Genomic DNA, 16,108 nt, shown 5'->3' on the forward strand with positions numbered 1-16,108 from the left:
CAAGTATTCAAAATTGATATTTTTCGACTTTTCAACTGCCGTCTGGTGGTGTTGTTGTTATTGGGGCTGCTTTACGACAACGAGACTTGGCGCATGCGCGACTTTCAGACCATTTTCAATGAGCGTTCGAATTGTACTGAACGTTCCAGCCTGTTGTCGCCTCAGTCGCTGTCGCTGTTGCCGCCACCGTTGCCGTCGCAGTCGCTTAACTGTAATGCGTTGAGTGCGCGTGCGCGTGCGCGCATTTCGAAAGAGAGCGGTTCGGGCAAAGCGCTCCAAAAGCGGCATCGAACGCAACGTCTGCAAGCGCAGCTTGGTGGGGTGTGCGAGGGGGAGGGAGGGGAGAGTTAAAGCAGATTCTGAACTTAAGGCATTTATCATATGCGTAGCAAATTAATTGGCGCTGTCCTAAGTTCAGACAAACTAAGGCTGTTGTCGGCATCGGGTCTACCCTTTACAAGCGTGTATTTTGCCTTTGTCGCAAAAGTTTGCATCACACACGATATGGACGGCTACTATACATACTTGTATGTGATCACTACGCTCTTGAATATGGTATTATAGCTGATTATTTATTGGTTTAGCACTATCCTAGCTTACAACAATAAAAAACTTAAGAGAAACTTCAAAAATAATGGGTTTAATAAATCAAGCAAATATCAAGTTTTCTATAAATTCAAGAAGGGATCACCATTTTGTGTGGCCTGTACGTATGTATATACAAGTATATTCAATAAAAAGACCCAACATAAAGGAGCTCCAAGACTTTCACATCGACATAAAGAACTGCTCCCAATAATTGTTTGAAAACAACTGATCAAAAAATTCTTTACTAAGGCCTGTCATTCCGTTCGTTGAATCCATCATGCATCTAATGATCTCCTAGACATATGTATAAGAATAGTGTTTGAAGGAAATGTTTATTATTTTGGGTTTTAAGATAAACATAAATTTAAGCAATTATGATAAAATTTTAATAATTTTTAGAGCAACGCAGGGTACAAACAGAATTAGTAATAGAATCAGTTTTGTAATCTTTAAGACAAAATGAACAACCGCAGCATAACTTTATGTTTAGGGGGAATGTTTGAGTTTTTTCGGAGGTATTTAATCGCTTGAATGGAAATATCATTTACATCTCATTTACAAAACAAAGTCTCAGACTAGATACGATTCTTTCGATGGTACAAGTATTTCATCGTTTGAATGGAAATATCATTTACATCCAAAAGAATCGAACTTCGTTGCCTTAATAGCCATCAGAGCAAAGAATCAAACGTTTTCACAATATGAAGAGTGTTACAGATTCGTTGGACCTCAAGATACATAGTTTTTCTCTGGTCGTTGTTGTAATTGTTATTGTTTCTATCACAATCTGCCTTTGTTTTTGGTATTATAGTGTTTATGATTATTATGGCACTGGGTCGCTTGCCTTGACCAACTGCACCTGCGAGCCATGAGCGTCTGCTCTATCGCTGTCTAAGCCGTCCTCTTGCCGCTCCCCCATCAGCTCAGATCGTGGCTACATTCTAAAGATTTGTGAACAAGCCAGCAGGTTTATCTATCGGAGATTGTCAATCAAATGCATTATTGTTGCCTTGATGTGTTTGCTTTTCTACTTTCTTGTAGCCTCTTCTTTCGCCTAACAGTTAATCAAGTGAAGCTTTCGCGGTTCCCGCTCTCTCCCTCTTTCTCTCTCTCTCCCCACCTCTTCCTCTTTTTCGCTGTCTGCCTTTATCTCTCACTGTCTGGGCCACTTCTTCATATTTTATGAAACGCATCTTGGGACGCATTTGATTTGTTGTGAGCGCCTCAATCAAAACCATCGACTGAAATCTGAATTGATTTTCATTTTGATTTTTTTGTTACGTTGTTGCTTCGCTTTTGTTGCATAATGAGTCGTCCGATATGCATACGAACATATATAAACGCCACTCACATTACCATTACACGCTCTACATTTGATGCATGTTTGTTTGTTTCTGGAGGCATTCCATTGCATTGCACTGGACCGCCGCGTCGCTATAAAAACGATCTATCCATCAAGACATCAATGCGTTGAGTTTTTCTGAGGCGCTTTAATTTGATTTTTCAACGCACTTTGATTGATTGATTAATTGGTGGATTGAATGTGTTGATTGCAGCAGCTTGCCTCAATCGTTTGCTTCTAGACAAGAGTCCAATTATTTATGCACCGGCCGGGTTATAAAAAAATTAACTCTTTCTTCTTTGATTGATAAAATATATATAGTATTTCCACCAACATCTTCAACTTGTCTTGGGACTTAAGGGCGGCTGTTGTCAGTTTTTCCTTCCAAATTCAATTGTTAAATGATTTCAATTATAAGCTTAGTTGATCGCCATTCATAACTGAAATTTGTTAACAGCGTTTTACATTCTCGTCCCTAAACCCATGCCAATACGAGTTTATATAATGTTTAGATTACTCTCTAATTCGTATTTGAATTTATGAACTCTGCGCTGAGTAGTTTCCATTCTAGCCATAATGTTGATGAAGTGACGTTCTGCGCAATGCCAATTTGAATTTCACATGTTGTTTTGTTTATTGTGCTCGAAATAATTCAAATAATTTTGGCAACAATTTGTTACAGAAAAACGTTGCACATTACCTTAACAACGATGATAGCTAGAGCAGCAACAAAGGCAATGGCAATAGCAATAGTAATTGTTTGTCTTTGGCTTAGTTGCCTTTTAGCCAACGAGCCAGTGACTGTGTCGCTGTTGGCCTTTTGCGAGACAGCATGTGACACAATTTGATGCTGACGCGGCAAATTTAAAACGCGCTTCTCAGCCGTGTTAAATGCTTAAATGTCTCTCTGTGTGCCGTGTGCTGAGTGCGTGCAGCTGAGACTGTCTGTCTGTCTGTCTATGTGCCTGTTTGCTTGCCTGGTTTTTCCGAAATGCTTGTTGCGCTTGCGCTTTGACTTTGCACATGAATTGCAACACTTGGCGTTTAAATGACAAAGGCGCCGGCGAGTGACGATTGAGGAGCAACGACTACATGACTGGCCAGTCAATAGTACAGCACACCTATGTTGGTAAATTTAGCACAAACATAATTCATACATACTCGTACACATCGTGCCATAAATGTGCGCACCAAAATGCAAATTGCTTTGGCACAGTCTAAGCCAATGAGCCATGTCAACGAGCGAGGTCGAAAACTAATGAAAATCATGTGTCGGAAAACCAGCAATTAAGTTCACGTCTACCAAGTCATTCAGCTGTGCATTAAATGCCTATTGGGTCATAAATCGCAAAGAAATCTAAGCTCCTACCTCCTGCGGAACTATAAAAAAGCTATTATTCTTCATCATGCTGTTTTCAATTTGCCAACAGTTGGTGTTAATTTTAAATAAGTATCATTAAATTATTGCTACAAAGATATTTTCAGTAAACTTTTCATATATATGTACGTATTTGCATTCAATTTTTAAAAATGAGTTCCCTACAATCACTCCAAATAATGCATACGAGTATACGTATAATCCCTCAAATTCGAGCTGTTTTGTTCACGTGACATGGAATAGTATTGGAAGATAGAAGGATGCCTTTCCTGCTACAATCCTGCACTGTAGTTCAAGATTTTTGACTCTTTGGACTCACAAAATGCAAAATAAAGATCAAAGTATCAAGTAAAGCAAACATTATATTTAAGATATTTCTATTCTTACAATTTGTGGCGGATGTCTTTTTAAAAATTTTGAATGATCGAAGAAATCTGTTGCTCTAAACAGAACAAGCCCCAATGATGGAAATAAGATACTTGTACATTATAATAGCAAATTACGTAAATGTTATAATTTAGAATTCATTTTCAACATTGAATCAATTGTCAACTTTTGTCTACAAATTCTTGATGGCCAATACTTTCCATCCAAATAATTACTAAACAGTCCGGATCTTAATTGTTTGTGTCGACTGTAAGTGTGTGTATGTATTGAGTTTCGTCCCTAGCATGGACATGGAGAGTAACACATACGTACAAGCAAACAAACATACTATGTACTCGTATATGTATATATTTACGTATTCATGTACGGATATTTGCAAAAATTGTGCTGGAGGGTCGCTTAAGCGGTGGTGATAAGCGGGTTGCAGCCTCAGAGACGCTTCTTCTTTCTGCTTGTTCAAGCGATCTGCATGGACATATTCATATACTACGTATGAATGTATGTATGTATGTATGCATGTGTATGTGCCTTTTTGTGGCGCGGCCATTCACTTTCTCCACATGGCTTTATTTGCTGTTTGCTTTGCTAATTTTGTTGTTTTTGGTTTGGTTGGTTATTTGTCATAAAAGTGAAACAGACAACAAACAAAATTCGAGTATAGCTTCTTGTTGTTGTTGTTGTTGCTCATGTTGCTGTTGTAACATATGTATGCAAATTCCAGAAACCAAATTATTCAATCGACAAAACTGTATGTGTGTGGTAACAGCAATCAAAAGTTGACTAATTTAGCACGTAATTGGGAAGGCGGGGCAATTAGTCTAATTTGAATTCTCAACTGCTACAATTTGTTGCGCTTTACTTCTTGCATCATTTCTTATGCCAAACCTATACAGTATGTATGTGTGTGTGTGGGTTGCATTGCTCTATTTCCGACAATAAGCGCGCCTAATGCCGCAACTGTAACTTCAAGCGTTTTACAATGCCAAGTTCGTTGCCCAAGTCTTTTGTATGAGGTGACAATGAAATGATGTCAAAGCAAAGAAAACCAAAGAAAAGCGATGCCAAAGAGACGGAGGCAGAGCATAAAGCATTTTATTGCATGTGATGTGCGAGTTTTTATGATTTTTTGATTTGTTGGACTGTCAACTAATTTGTGGGCGCATTAAAGCCAATCAATGCCGTAGCGAATTGTTAATTGTTATTAAGTGGTTTTGGTAGCGCAAAGAGGAGCGGGTGGAGCTACTGATGTGCTGTTGTACTACTGATCTGGCGTGTAACCTTAACCGCTGCTCAGTGTTAATGCAGAGTATGCAGAAGCGAAGCCGTCAAGTGCATAGGCATGGCTCGCTGCTCAGCCTGTTACTGTCGACCAAGTGAAAGGCCAACTACTATTTTGCCTTAATTTATTTTTTTTATAACTTTGTTTCGTTTTGGCATCAATATTGAAATGGCATGAAAATCGCTTAAGACGCAGCTTCAGCGGCAGCTCGTGCGTCGATTACATAATCCAGCTACTACAACAACAGGTTGAGATAATTTGAAACACAACCGCACGCAACTCGGCTCAAAGGAGCTAGCAACCACTAGCCAAATATTCGAGCATTCGAACAGTCGTCAATTGGCTCGAGAGCAGCTCAAGCAGGAAGCAACCAAACACAACGCGCTCAGCGCGGAGCAGCAACTTAAGCTCAGCACTTAATTCAAACCAAACGCAACTAAAATAAATAATAAAACTTGACCGCCTTTGAATTTCTTTTCATCTCTCACCGAGCGTTGTGCATCGAGAAAAAATGTGGATCATTCTAAGAATTGTTGTTACAATATAAACGCTTTAAAATACACTCAAAAATGATTTGAGTTGAATTTAACGAAAATTTCAATAAAATATTGATTGCGTTCAAAATAAAAAAATATATATATTATTTCGGGAAATGTTGCCCCTAATTTGGGAAAACCTTCTTATTAGAGTCTTTAGGACCTGCAGAGTTTTGAAGAGAATTTATTCTCTACTCGCTACTCTCAACAAATTTTCTATTGTCTGAGAAATTGCTTAAGCTTCCAATAAATTGTATTTCTTCGCATATACCCACATATTTTTCAAAATTTGTCGATCCCACAGGTCGATCATCGTAATAAAATAAATAAAACATGTTTTGAAACCTATTGTTTTTGTTTTTTTTTTTTTTAGTTTTGCATTATGTATATCTAAACAGACGATAGTAACAATATTCAGGGCTACCTACGAACTCGAAGATCAAACGTGTATGCTATGGTTTTTATGCGCTTCCCATTTTGAGCTTCTTTTTGTGCATTTTCATGCTCGATAGCAACAAAAAAACTGTTGATAGCAGGTAATCGTAGGCAGGCTTTTTTTAATGGTTTGCTTTAAATGATTTCAGCAAAACTAGCTTCTCATTTATTCTGCATATAGCAACTACACGTTATTTATACATATTTTAGATCAAAGCTTTATCACATCCTTACCAAAATCCCAGATTTAAAATGTCTATTGAAAGTTAAAAATACCATTCAAAGCCCTCCAGTTAAAAAGCTATTCTTTCTCGTCTTGGCGTTGCCAGAAATTCAGGTAGCGATGATTTAATGCAGAAGACGTGCTGGTAATTGACATTCACTTTTGCGCAGTGCTGGTAAATGCCATCTGCTCACTAACAGGCACACTGGCCGTGGTTGACAGCTGATTTGCGTGCTTGTGTTGGTGGGTCCGTGTGTGTGTGATTTTATTCATAGCAGTAGAAGAAACTGAATTTGCTCGCTGTGCGACCTAAAAACGAAAAACAGAAAAACCAAGAAAAGAAAAGCTAGCACGCAATATCACTCCAAGCCCCAGATATATTCACAATCTGCGGGTTTAAAATACAATTTTTTTTACATAATTTAGCATGCATATATAGCTTGCACATACCTACATGTGTATGTAGGTACATATGTATATGTATACGAGCATACATATACATACATACATTTATATATAAATTTGTGTGTCTTGCGTAGGTTCGAACGCATGCGAATAAAGCAAAGAAAAACCACACCGTATACGGAACAAAAGTGCGGAAGACGGCTGTTGTGTGCATGTGTGTGTGTGTCTGCTGGTGTGTGCGCTGCTTGCTGACACCGCGAGTGTGTGAAATATAATCAGAAATAAAAGTGAATTTTTTCTTAAGTTGCTGGTTCTACAGTTTAATCAAAGACATTTACAATAGGGTTGATCGAAATATAAAAGGGAAAGACGCATATCTTGGCAGAAGCACCAGCAGTGGCTATAGGAGGTGCAGGTAAGGATGCCGTGACCCTCTCTTCAGTACACACACACGTGCATCTGATTGTGGGTGTATTAAAAGTGTTGAAGCTAATAATCATTGTTCCTACTCTCTTGTAAAGGAAGCAACTTGCACAGCCATGGCAGATACGGATACGGTGGCAGTAGCAGCGAGTGGCACATCCTCATCGTCCTCCAAAAAGAAGTACAGAAACAAGAAGAAACAGCAACACCAACAGCAGCAGCAACAACAACAACGTAAATCTATCGTTGAAGATGGCCGAGGAGATGAAGATGAGCAGCCCAATGGCCATGACAGCGATGCGGCAAAGATTGTAGCCCTGGATGGCGCAATGCAGCAATTGCACCTATGCAACGGACATGGGAACAGTGCTGAGGCTTCTGTTGTAACTGCAACTGCTGCATCCAAGCCTGCATCCGTTTCAGCTCCTGCCACAACAGCGACTGTGCAAATGAATGGGCATGGCAATAAAAGTGCTTCCAGCAATAACAATCACATTAACAACAACAATAATAACAACAACATTTGCAGTAGCAGCAACCGAAACAATCACAACAACAATGATTTAAGTAAAATCAGCAAAAACAACAACAATAGCAAAAGCAGCCACGGCAAGGCGAAAAACAATAACAAACAAGCCGCCAAGTCAAGCCACGAGCAAAACTGCCATAACCGAACAACAGCAACACCAGCCGTATCAGGGTCATCAGAAGTAGAATCGGAAGCATCAGCAACTGCCGCTGCCACACCAGTAAGAAGCACAGCGACTACAGCCACAAGTAAGAGCACTGCCAATACACAAACAACCACAGCAACAACCACAAAGACAACAGCGAAGGCGACAACAGCGACGGGGAGCATCACATCGGATGACACGCCCACCACATCAGCAGCGGCAGCAGCTGCCAGAGCCAAACAGGAGCCACTCACTACAACACCATCACCACCCACAAGCCAGGCCACTGAGACGCCATCGACTGCTATGGAATCGTCCCCGCTTGCTATTGCAGCTGACGAAATTGTCTACAAGGAATTCGAAGCTGAACATCAGATGCATGTAAGACTAAGACAATTAACCATAAATATTATTTAATTTATAATACTCTCAAACAACATCTTCTGCAGGACATCATGCGCCTAATACAGGCCGAGCTTTCCGAACCATATTCAATATACACTTATCGCTACTTTATATACAATTGGCCAAATTTATGTTTCCTAGCTGCGCACGAGAATCAGTATGTCGGCGCTATTGTATGCAAGCTGGACATGCATATGAATGTGCGTCGCGGCTATATAGCCATGTTGGCGGTGCGAAAGGAGTATCGTAAGCTCAAAATCGGCACCACGCTCGTCACGAAGGCCATCGAGGTTAGTATTGAAGTTGGAGTGAAATCGGCCCGATTACATGACACATGCTTCTACCAAAATTACATTTCTAATATGCGCGCGGGCGTTGTAAAAAGTTTTCTAAAAGCTCTGAATAATGCGCATATTTGTTAATAATTTCGTCTTGCTAAAGAAGTTTAATGAAATTCAGTTCTAATTGGTCAAAAGTGTAAATTACTTATATATTATATTGCTTGAGAAATATTCAGTGTGTATACTAATTGATTACTTTATTGTTAAGAATATTGAGCCCTTTATTTTTGCAGGCCATGCTGGCGGACAATGCTGACGAAGTGGTGCTAGAAACGGAAATGCGCAATGAGCCGGCGCTGCGTTTGTACGAAAATTTGGGCTTTGTGCGTGATAAGCGACTATTTCGTTACTATCTCAATGGCGTGGACGCCCTACGCCTTAAACTGTGGTTCAGATGAGTCCGACCGCCTGCTGTTGAAATTGTTGTTTAGGAATTGCCGCCGCTGGAGTTGTAGCCTGAGTTGTTGTGTGCCGTCGCCACTGTCTCTGCCAATTAATAAGTTGATACATACAAAAGAACCCCAATATGTGTTTTTTTTATTATTATTTTTTATTTATAAATATTTAAGATTTAAAACTGCACTGTGTACCAACTATTTTCTGTTCTTTGTCCTCTGAAAATTGTCAACCTTTGGCAAATGGCAAACTTTTTTGTACCTACCATCTAGGGCACTATTCCCTAAATGTTAATTAGTAATGTAATCCAACTTTTTATTATTGCTATTTTTATTTTATGCTTTCCTTCAAGCAAACGCATTGCGACAAACACACACACACATACACAAAAAGCAACAATAACAATTAAGCGAAAGGGAAAAAGAAAGAAGACAGACACAAACAAATGATACATATGCAATTTTGTATGCAATACGTGATTTACATACATAATACATAAATACCTAAATGCATAAGCCAGTAATTAGTTATGTACATTAAAAAGTCCACAACATGTATAGAGAAACAAGCAACCACTAACTGATACATCAGAAATGCGACATACCGATTATGTAATTGTACAACATTTTGTAAACTAAAAGAACTCAAGCGGAAGAATCAACATTTATAATTACATGCATAAACACAGTATGTCAATGTATATCAAATAAATTGGAACAAACGGAAAGATGGATAAGAAAAGAAAACAAATACTGAGACATTTATATAGCGTTATAAATATATACATAAATGTATATTAATAATGTATGTTAAATAAAATTGCGTGCTGATCAACCACATTTAAAATGAAAAGAGGGAAAAGAGAGGGAGGAGAAGACGAAAAACGAAACTAGTTAAAAATGTAACGCAATTATTGTACAACCTGTTCTCTTTTTCTATTGTCTATGTATATTTAAATTTCGAATGCGCCTTTTCTTATCATAAGGTCCGCATCTCACGCAACAAAGGCGCATTGTTAGAGAGAAGACTTTGCGGCAAATATATTTAAAACAAAAAACACAAATATAATTATATGTCAACTGAAATAAATTGAATTGTGAATTGAGTCCGATTGCAAAGGATATCTCGAAATTGAATAGAATAATCAAATTCCCTGGTAATTGTTTTTATTGCAGGCGATTTTCTGTCCTATTAGATGAAGAAAATAAACTCTGATGTAATTGATATTATTTATGTAAGTCAGCCTCTAGTGTTTCCAAAGAAATTTTCAAAACAAAAAACAATAAAGAGGGATTACATAATTCAAATTTTATTTCCCAGTTTCTGCAGCTTTCTCTGGGATTTTTAAAAAATGTGTGGTTTCTCAAGTTAATTTTTCGCACTCAACGAAAATATGGATGTTTTTTAAATTATAAAACTCAAACTTGTCACCTCAATTGATCTCAAATTAAAAACATTTTTTTCTCAAGGTTCCCTCATTATAAAGTATTTCTAAAACTGCTTTGAAGAGAATGTTGAGCTCCATTTGTTTTAGAAGTAGCTTTTAATAGCTGTGTCGCTTTTCTATAAAACGAATGAGTAGAAGGCGATTCTTTCCATTTCACTTAATCTTCCATGTGCATATTAAGCAACTAATTAATTAATGCATTTTTTGGTTTAATTTCTTTTTTTTTTTGAAAAATACAGCTTACAATACTTGAAATAGAGAAACTCCCTAACATATTGCAGAGCCGTGACAAACCTAAACATAACTATTATAAAAATATAGACTACATAAGTAAGTTGCAATCGGATGTGCAACGCTTAACAATTATGAACAACAATTAGGAATAACTAAATTGATGTGCTGGCGCTAGTCAAAAATAAGTTCCTAGATCCGGAACCACCTCTACAATTTATTTACATACAGACACACAGGCAGCAAGGACCTCCAATGGCCCTCATCTGCTCCGTTTTCCCTTGTTGCTGGACGTTGACGCTGCTGTTACTGCCGCAGCTGTCGTCGCCGTCGAAGTGGTGGTGGAAGTGGAAGATCGTAGCTGCTTCAGCTCGTTGCGAGTGGCCGTCTTGATGCTTTGGATCTGCTGTCGGACCGTCGTGTTTTTGTAGGTGATGGGTGGGTCAATCGTCTGGGATTTGTCGAAGAGGTCGCTCACCTCGACCATGCGCGGCTTGAAGAACATGTTCGGCCGTATAATGGCCTTCTCGGGATTCTTGAACAGATTGAGCAGACCCCAGGCCGTCTCTTGGCGTTCACTCTCGGACAACGTGGTATTCTCTACCTCCGACTCGAGCAACCAGGCAGCATTGCGTACCTCGATGCGAAGCCGCTCGCACTCCTCCAGACTCACGTTCTTGCTAACATTCAGAACCTGTTCCAACGGATTCACAATGTACATCGCCGAGTGATCGGGCTTGGCCAGCGCCCGTGCCTCGTTTAGGGAGATGGCACGATTGTGGAAGTCAAATTGCGAGTAGAACTCGAAGAACTGCAACAGCAGTTCACTGAGGTTGCTCGTATTGCGACTCCGGAAGCCAATCTGTTCAAAGTTCCGTCCGAAGGTGCAGTTAATGCCATCTTCTGTTATGCGCACGTCCTCGGCGCTGGCGCACTTCACCAGCGCGTTGATTCCGGGCAGTATGGGCTGGCGAAGCTGCTGCAGAAAATACATGACCAAGCATGTGAGCGAAAAGTTGCTGATCCAACGACCTGGAGATGGATTTGTGAGGCCACTGGCCTGCGCCCATCTACGTATACTGAAGGTGAGGGGACGGACACGGGGATCCAGCTCCCCAAACATGTAAAGCAGCTCGGACATGTAGAAGCCGGTGCTGTAATGAAAGAAAATAATTATATTGAAATGCTCCAACAAGTGAGAGAAATGCGTAAACGCTTAAAGTCTACAGTTTCCCATTGCGTTGGATTAGGAAAGATAGAAGCACCCTTGGGTTTGTCAAGTCGCCGATTATAGGGCAAGGGGGTGGCCCATTTAGGGAACTGACCACACCACACCGGATATAAGTGCAACATCTTGTCTTATCAGTGCCTTCCATGAATAACTCGACCTGTGAATCATAAGCATTGGCATGCCAGCTTTAAAACTGATTCACCTGCGCAATGCCCCAATCGAAAGATAATGGGGCCCACGAAACGGAGAGATAGCGAGAGAGAGAGAGAGAGAGAGAATGGAAAAGCGATTTCAACCACATACGCGTATTTACATGTAATTTAGCAATCGCACCTGTCATACTACCTGCTACAGTTTTTCGCTTTTTGTCGTTCCCAACTTATCTTATCTGAGCCAATGCTCTGGAAGAGCTTTTCATATCTTATCTGCGGCTCTCTGTACCATTTACGACCCGTTAAACTGTACGCCTTTAATGTTGTCATCATAGCCACTAACACATATAGTAAAAGTTTTGTTGTTTCCAGCGATCGTTCAGTTTGCTAGCTCTCGAGGTTTTCCAAACTAGACAAAACGATTTGAACGAACGAACCCAACGGAGCTACGTTGTCCAAAACGACAATATAACGGTTAAAAAATTATTTTTTTTTGTTTGTTTTGCGATTCATTAAAAGGTGATTGAATTTTAAATAATGAAAAATTAAAGCAATTAAGTAAAATGTCAAGCCTACATGTAAAAAATTTACTTATATAAGTGAAGAAACAAAAAGGAAGACGGAAATTACGGGGCGTGGCTTAAGAAAACATTTAAAAACTTTAACGGCTTTAAATTGTATAAAGTAAAAATGTTTAGTTATTGAAATATTACACGTATTATTTTTACAATTCAAGTTAAGTTGTGTGGAAGATAAGAATGTCATTGGAGAGCGTCAGAAGGCCAGAATTAGTTTAAAAAGGTGTGTGTTATGGAAAAATATAAGTGGATGTAATATTTTTATTATTAGTATTCCTAAATACAAAAACATATTTATATTTTTGTGTAGAGCCAGAGAATACCACAGACGTGGGTGCGAGGTCCATAAATGGTTTGCAGGTGTCTTCGGAAAGGAAACCACATGGATAATTTTTCAATGGGTGTTGCAATGGAAGTTGTATTAATCATGTAGTAGTAAGAAGCCTACACTTGATAACACTATTTGCTAAACACAACGCTGATAAGAACAAGTTGGTGGGTCGGTCGGTGGGTTGTTTGGGTGGAGGCCTTATGAGTAAATTATAAAAGCCAAAGCATTGAGGGTCGTGATTAATAAATGTGTTGGCGAGAAAAAAGCTTTACAGGTGACTCAAATGGGCGGAAAGAATGAAGAAGGATCGTAATAGATATTTAAAAAAAAAACGAGACAACGACTGGTTTCGTGGAATGAAACAATTAAATAATACGTGATATTTCCTAATTGCAAGACAGAACGTAGTTGGGGTTAAGAGTACGCAGAGGGGCTGAGAGTATAAGAGTATATCACGGAACCGTAGAATAAAGGCAATCTAATTCAAATAGAACTCTCTTTTTTTTCGTTCCAATAAATTTCTTCCCAACAGTCTTTGAAAATGGGAATCGGTTACGCTGCCTCCGATGAGAAACTAGAGAAGCAAATCGGCTGTGTCAAGTACACGCTGTTCTGCTTCAACATTGTCGCTTGGATGCTGGCCACAGCCCTTTTCGCCTTGACCGTCTGGCTGCGCGCCGAGCCTGGTTTCAATGACTGGTTGCGTATCCTGGAGGCCCAGTCTTTCTACATTGGCGTCTACGTGCTCATTGGCATCAGCATCATTATGATGGCAGTCAGCTTTCTGGGCTGTCTCAGTGCGCTGATGGAGAATACTCTGGCATTGTTCGTTTTTATTGGAACACAAGTGTTTGGGTTCATTGTTGGAACAGTTGGATCGGCTGTTTTGCTAGAATTCAGCACAATGCACTCGAGCTTGCAGCCGCTGTTGAAGGATTCGCTGTACCGCTTTGTGGCCTCATCGGAGTACACATATTCAAACTATGTTCTGACCATGATACAGGAAAACATTGGCTGTTGTGGCGCTACTGGGCCGTGGGACTATTTGGACCTGCGGCAGCCGTTGCCCAGTTCATGTCGCGACACTGTTAGTGGCAATGCCTTTTTCAATGGATGTGTGGATGAGCTGACTTGGTTCTTTGAAACCAAGACTTCTTGGATTGTGGCGCTGGCCATGTCGCTGGCTCTACTCAATGTCATTTGCGCTGTCATGAGTTTTATACTGGTTCAGGCCGTTAAGAAGGAGGAGGAGGAAGCCAGTAATTATAGGCATTGAGCGGACGGAGCATTTTGGAGCCATTTAGTAAGCTAAGTTAACAGGACAAGTAGCAGTATGAACGACGACGGCAATGACGGCGACGCGTTGCCTTTTTCCATATCCTTAATATTTGATTAAGTTTCCATTTCGAACAATAAGTACAATAAAATAAAATACTATTAAAAACTGCGACGTTTCGCAAGAGAACGTAACAAATAAAAAACTTATCGGTAATTTTTGTTTCCTAAATGAGAAATGAGTTATGTCATACTCACAGATTACTCATCGAGAGATCTACCTCCAGATCCAAATGGTCATGATGATACTTGATGATAGGGACACGGGCTTGCAGGATGCGACGCACATGGCAGACGCCAGGCAAAAACAAATGCAACATGTCTCCAATGCACTCCATTTGGCGTTGCGTCTGCGAGCGACCATTGCTTAGATTTTCCTTGGTGTGGTAAATAAGACGCGAGGGTTCTCCCGCAGGCGCATTACTCGGGATGGGCTCGCGGTCGAAACGCAAAATTAAATCCAAATCACAGCCCATTTTCCCAAAGCCATTCACTGAAGACCCAAAGGGTTGCGCCTGCGCTTCGGGAAACATGCCGGAGACGGCCTGTTGTACCTGCAGTGCGGCCAGAAAACGCATACGCACGCCCAGATCGTTCAGCTGGGTGTGCTTATGCAACAACAAGACCTGCTCCTCAATATTTCCAGCGCCACGCAGCAATGAATGCAAAAGCCCACTATCCAGCTGCCTAGTGCCGTCCAGTGGAAGTAGTGGCTGCGACGTGGCCGAAGCTGCAGCCAACTTAGCGCTTCGTTTCCCTCCTGCTGCTGCAGCTCTGAACCACAAAAATGGAGAACGCACTGGCACGCCGCTCAGCTCGGCACTGTAGGCGCCTGCATCGATGGCAGCTGAAGCCTCTCCGGCACTCGCATACTCCAGCAGAATATAGTGTAGGTCATCGTCATGTCGTACGCAGTAATGTTGGGCGTTGATGATGCTCCCGAAACTGCTGCAGTAGTTATACAATTCTGGGTAAGATTTCTCAGAGCTCACTTGAACGAGAATGCTGCGCTGTGCCTGCTGCTGGCGCTTGCCAATGAAATCGTCATAGTTGGGCCTGGCTGAAATGAACAGACAAAGCTCATATAGGCTGTTTCAAAGATTGCAGTATGTGTTACTGTTGGATGCTGGAATAGCCCCAAATTCGGATCCAGTCGCTGTTTTCGTTGCGCATTGTTTTATGCAATATTTACGCCAATATTGTACTTGCTGTGCTCTACGCATTAGGTTGTTCATGTCATAAATGAATGTTCCGTTCGACTAGAATATCCTCATGTAGCTGTAAATGCAGTGTTTTTGTAGCAAATTGGTACAATTGTGTATTGCTTTGCACGCAGGCCGCCTCCACCAGTTGGTAAGTCGGTGTGTTTGAGGTTAGAGCACACAGCTGTTCGGCCAGAGCTCTACAGCTGATGCCAGGGCTGCCGAAGTTGTGTAAATAAATAAAGCTAAGTTTTATTTTAGCAACGTGCGTAAAGAATTTTATGTTGGATGTACATAAATACAAAAAAGGGAACTGAAGATTTATGAACAATATCAATGTGCCCACAATATTATAGAAACACACATCCATTGTGATCGATTGTTGTACACTTCTCAGTTTGATAATTGTACACAATGAAATTTGGCTTAATAACAGTTTTATTTATTTGCATTTTGTTTAGTATTTTAATTGATGCCCAGTCTTATTTACCAAATGATTTATTTTAGCTGAATGAAAGCTTAGCCATGAAAATTACAAATGGTTAAATTCTCTATTATCGAGCTATCGATTGTCCCGGTAATTAGCCGTTAGTTCATTCCCAAAGTCAAACAATTGGTTTGTTTAAATACAGATTTTATTCTTTTGTTATGATGTACGTACACATATATAGTATATATATAAATTTCATTTAGTTTAATTTGTTTACATGTTAGACTTTGTTTTTGTATAACTATGATTAATTTATGCTACATACAAAAGTAAAACGCTTTGTATATTTTCAAAATATT

General features: G+C 40.0%; 3 protein-coding genes across 4 annotated transcripts; 2 read left to right on the forward strand and 1 right to left on the reverse strand.

Annotated features, from left to right (window-relative positions):
* Nucleotides 1–6,397: 6,397 nt before the first annotated feature.
* Nucleotides 6,398–9,980, forward strand: LOC115627771 (N-alpha-acetyltransferase 30A). Its single transcript, XM_030523569.1, has 4 exons — nt 6,398–6,988; nt 7,095–8,051; nt 8,120–8,365; nt 8,650–9,980. Exons 2-4 carry the CDS (start codon nt 7,113–7,115, stop codon nt 8,812–8,814), a joined length of 1,350 nt encoding a protein of 449 aa, XP_030379429.1. The 5' UTR covers nt 6,398–6,988; nt 7,095–7,112; the 3' UTR covers nt 8,815–9,980.
* A 170-nt stretch (nt 9,981–10,150) lies between these two features.
* LOC115627770 (poly(A) RNA polymerase, mitochondrial) lies at nt 10,151–15,490 on the reverse strand. The gene is made up of 3 exons (XM_030523568.1): nt 15,235–15,490; nt 14,316–15,177; nt 10,151–11,644 (listed from the first exon to the last, which is right to left on the reverse strand). The coding sequence occupies exons 1-3, from the start codon at nt 15,350–15,352 to the stop codon at nt 10,753–10,755; spliced, it is 1,872 nt and encodes a 623-aa protein (XP_030379428.1). The 5' UTR covers nt 15,353–15,490; the 3' UTR covers nt 10,151–10,752.
* Nucleotides 12,256–14,263, forward strand: LOC115627772 (tetraspanin-2A). 2 transcript variants are annotated; one of them, XM_030523570.1, is made up of 2 exons: nt 12,256–12,392; nt 13,315–14,263. In XM_030523570.1, exon 2 carries the CDS (start codon nt 13,324–13,326, stop codon nt 14,056–14,058), a length of 735 nt encoding a protein of 244 aa, XP_030379430.1. In that variant the 5' UTR covers nt 12,256–12,392; nt 13,315–13,323; the 3' UTR covers nt 14,059–14,263. The 2 variants fall into 2 exon arrangements, with proteins under 2 accessions (XP_030379430.1, XP_030379431.1); XM_030523571.1 differs by lacking the exon at nt 12,256–12,392 and adding an exon at nt 12,497–12,674.
* Nucleotides 15,491–16,108: the final 618 nt, after the last annotated feature.

The sequence above is a fragment of the Scaptodrosophila lebanonensis genome, unplaced genomic scaffold (genome assembly GCF_003285725.1).
Source record: "Scaptodrosophila lebanonensis strain 11010-0011.00,11010-0021.00 unplaced genomic scaffold, SlebRS2 tig00000098-arrow-pilon, whole genome shotgun sequence".
NCBI lineage: Eukaryota > Metazoa > Arthropoda > Insecta > Diptera > Drosophilidae > Scaptodrosophila > Scaptodrosophila lebanonensis.

Bases quoted from the DNA above. Each gene is read 5' to 3' on its own strand.
- LOC115627771 (XM_030523569.1), top strand. From the start codon at position 7,113: ATGGCAGATACGGATACGGTGGCAGTAGCAGCGAGTGGCACATCCTCA. The intron at 8,052-8,119 runs GTAAGACTAAGA...CATCTTCTGCAG, and splicing joins AAGCTGAACATCAGATGCAT to GACATCATGCGCCTAATACA. The intron at 8,366-8,649 runs GTTAGTATTGAA...TTATTTTTGCAG, and splicing joins TCGTCACGAAGGCCATCGAG to GCCATGCTGGCGGACAATGC.
- LOC115627772 (XM_030523570.1), top strand. From the start codon at position 13,324: ATGGGAATCGGTTACGCTGCCTCCGATGAGAAACTAGAGAAGCAAATC.
- LOC115627770 (XM_030523568.1), bottom strand. From the start codon at position 15,352: ATGAACAACCTAATGCGTAGAGCACAGCAAGTACAATATTGGCGTAAA. The intron at 15,178-15,234 runs GTAACACATACT...TGTTCATTTCAG, and splicing joins GGCTATTCCAGCATCCAACA to CCAGGCCCAACTATGACGAT. The intron at 11,645-14,315 runs GTGAGTATGACA...CTTTCATTACAG, and splicing joins GATCTCTCGATGAGTAATCT to CACCGGCTTCTACATGTCCG.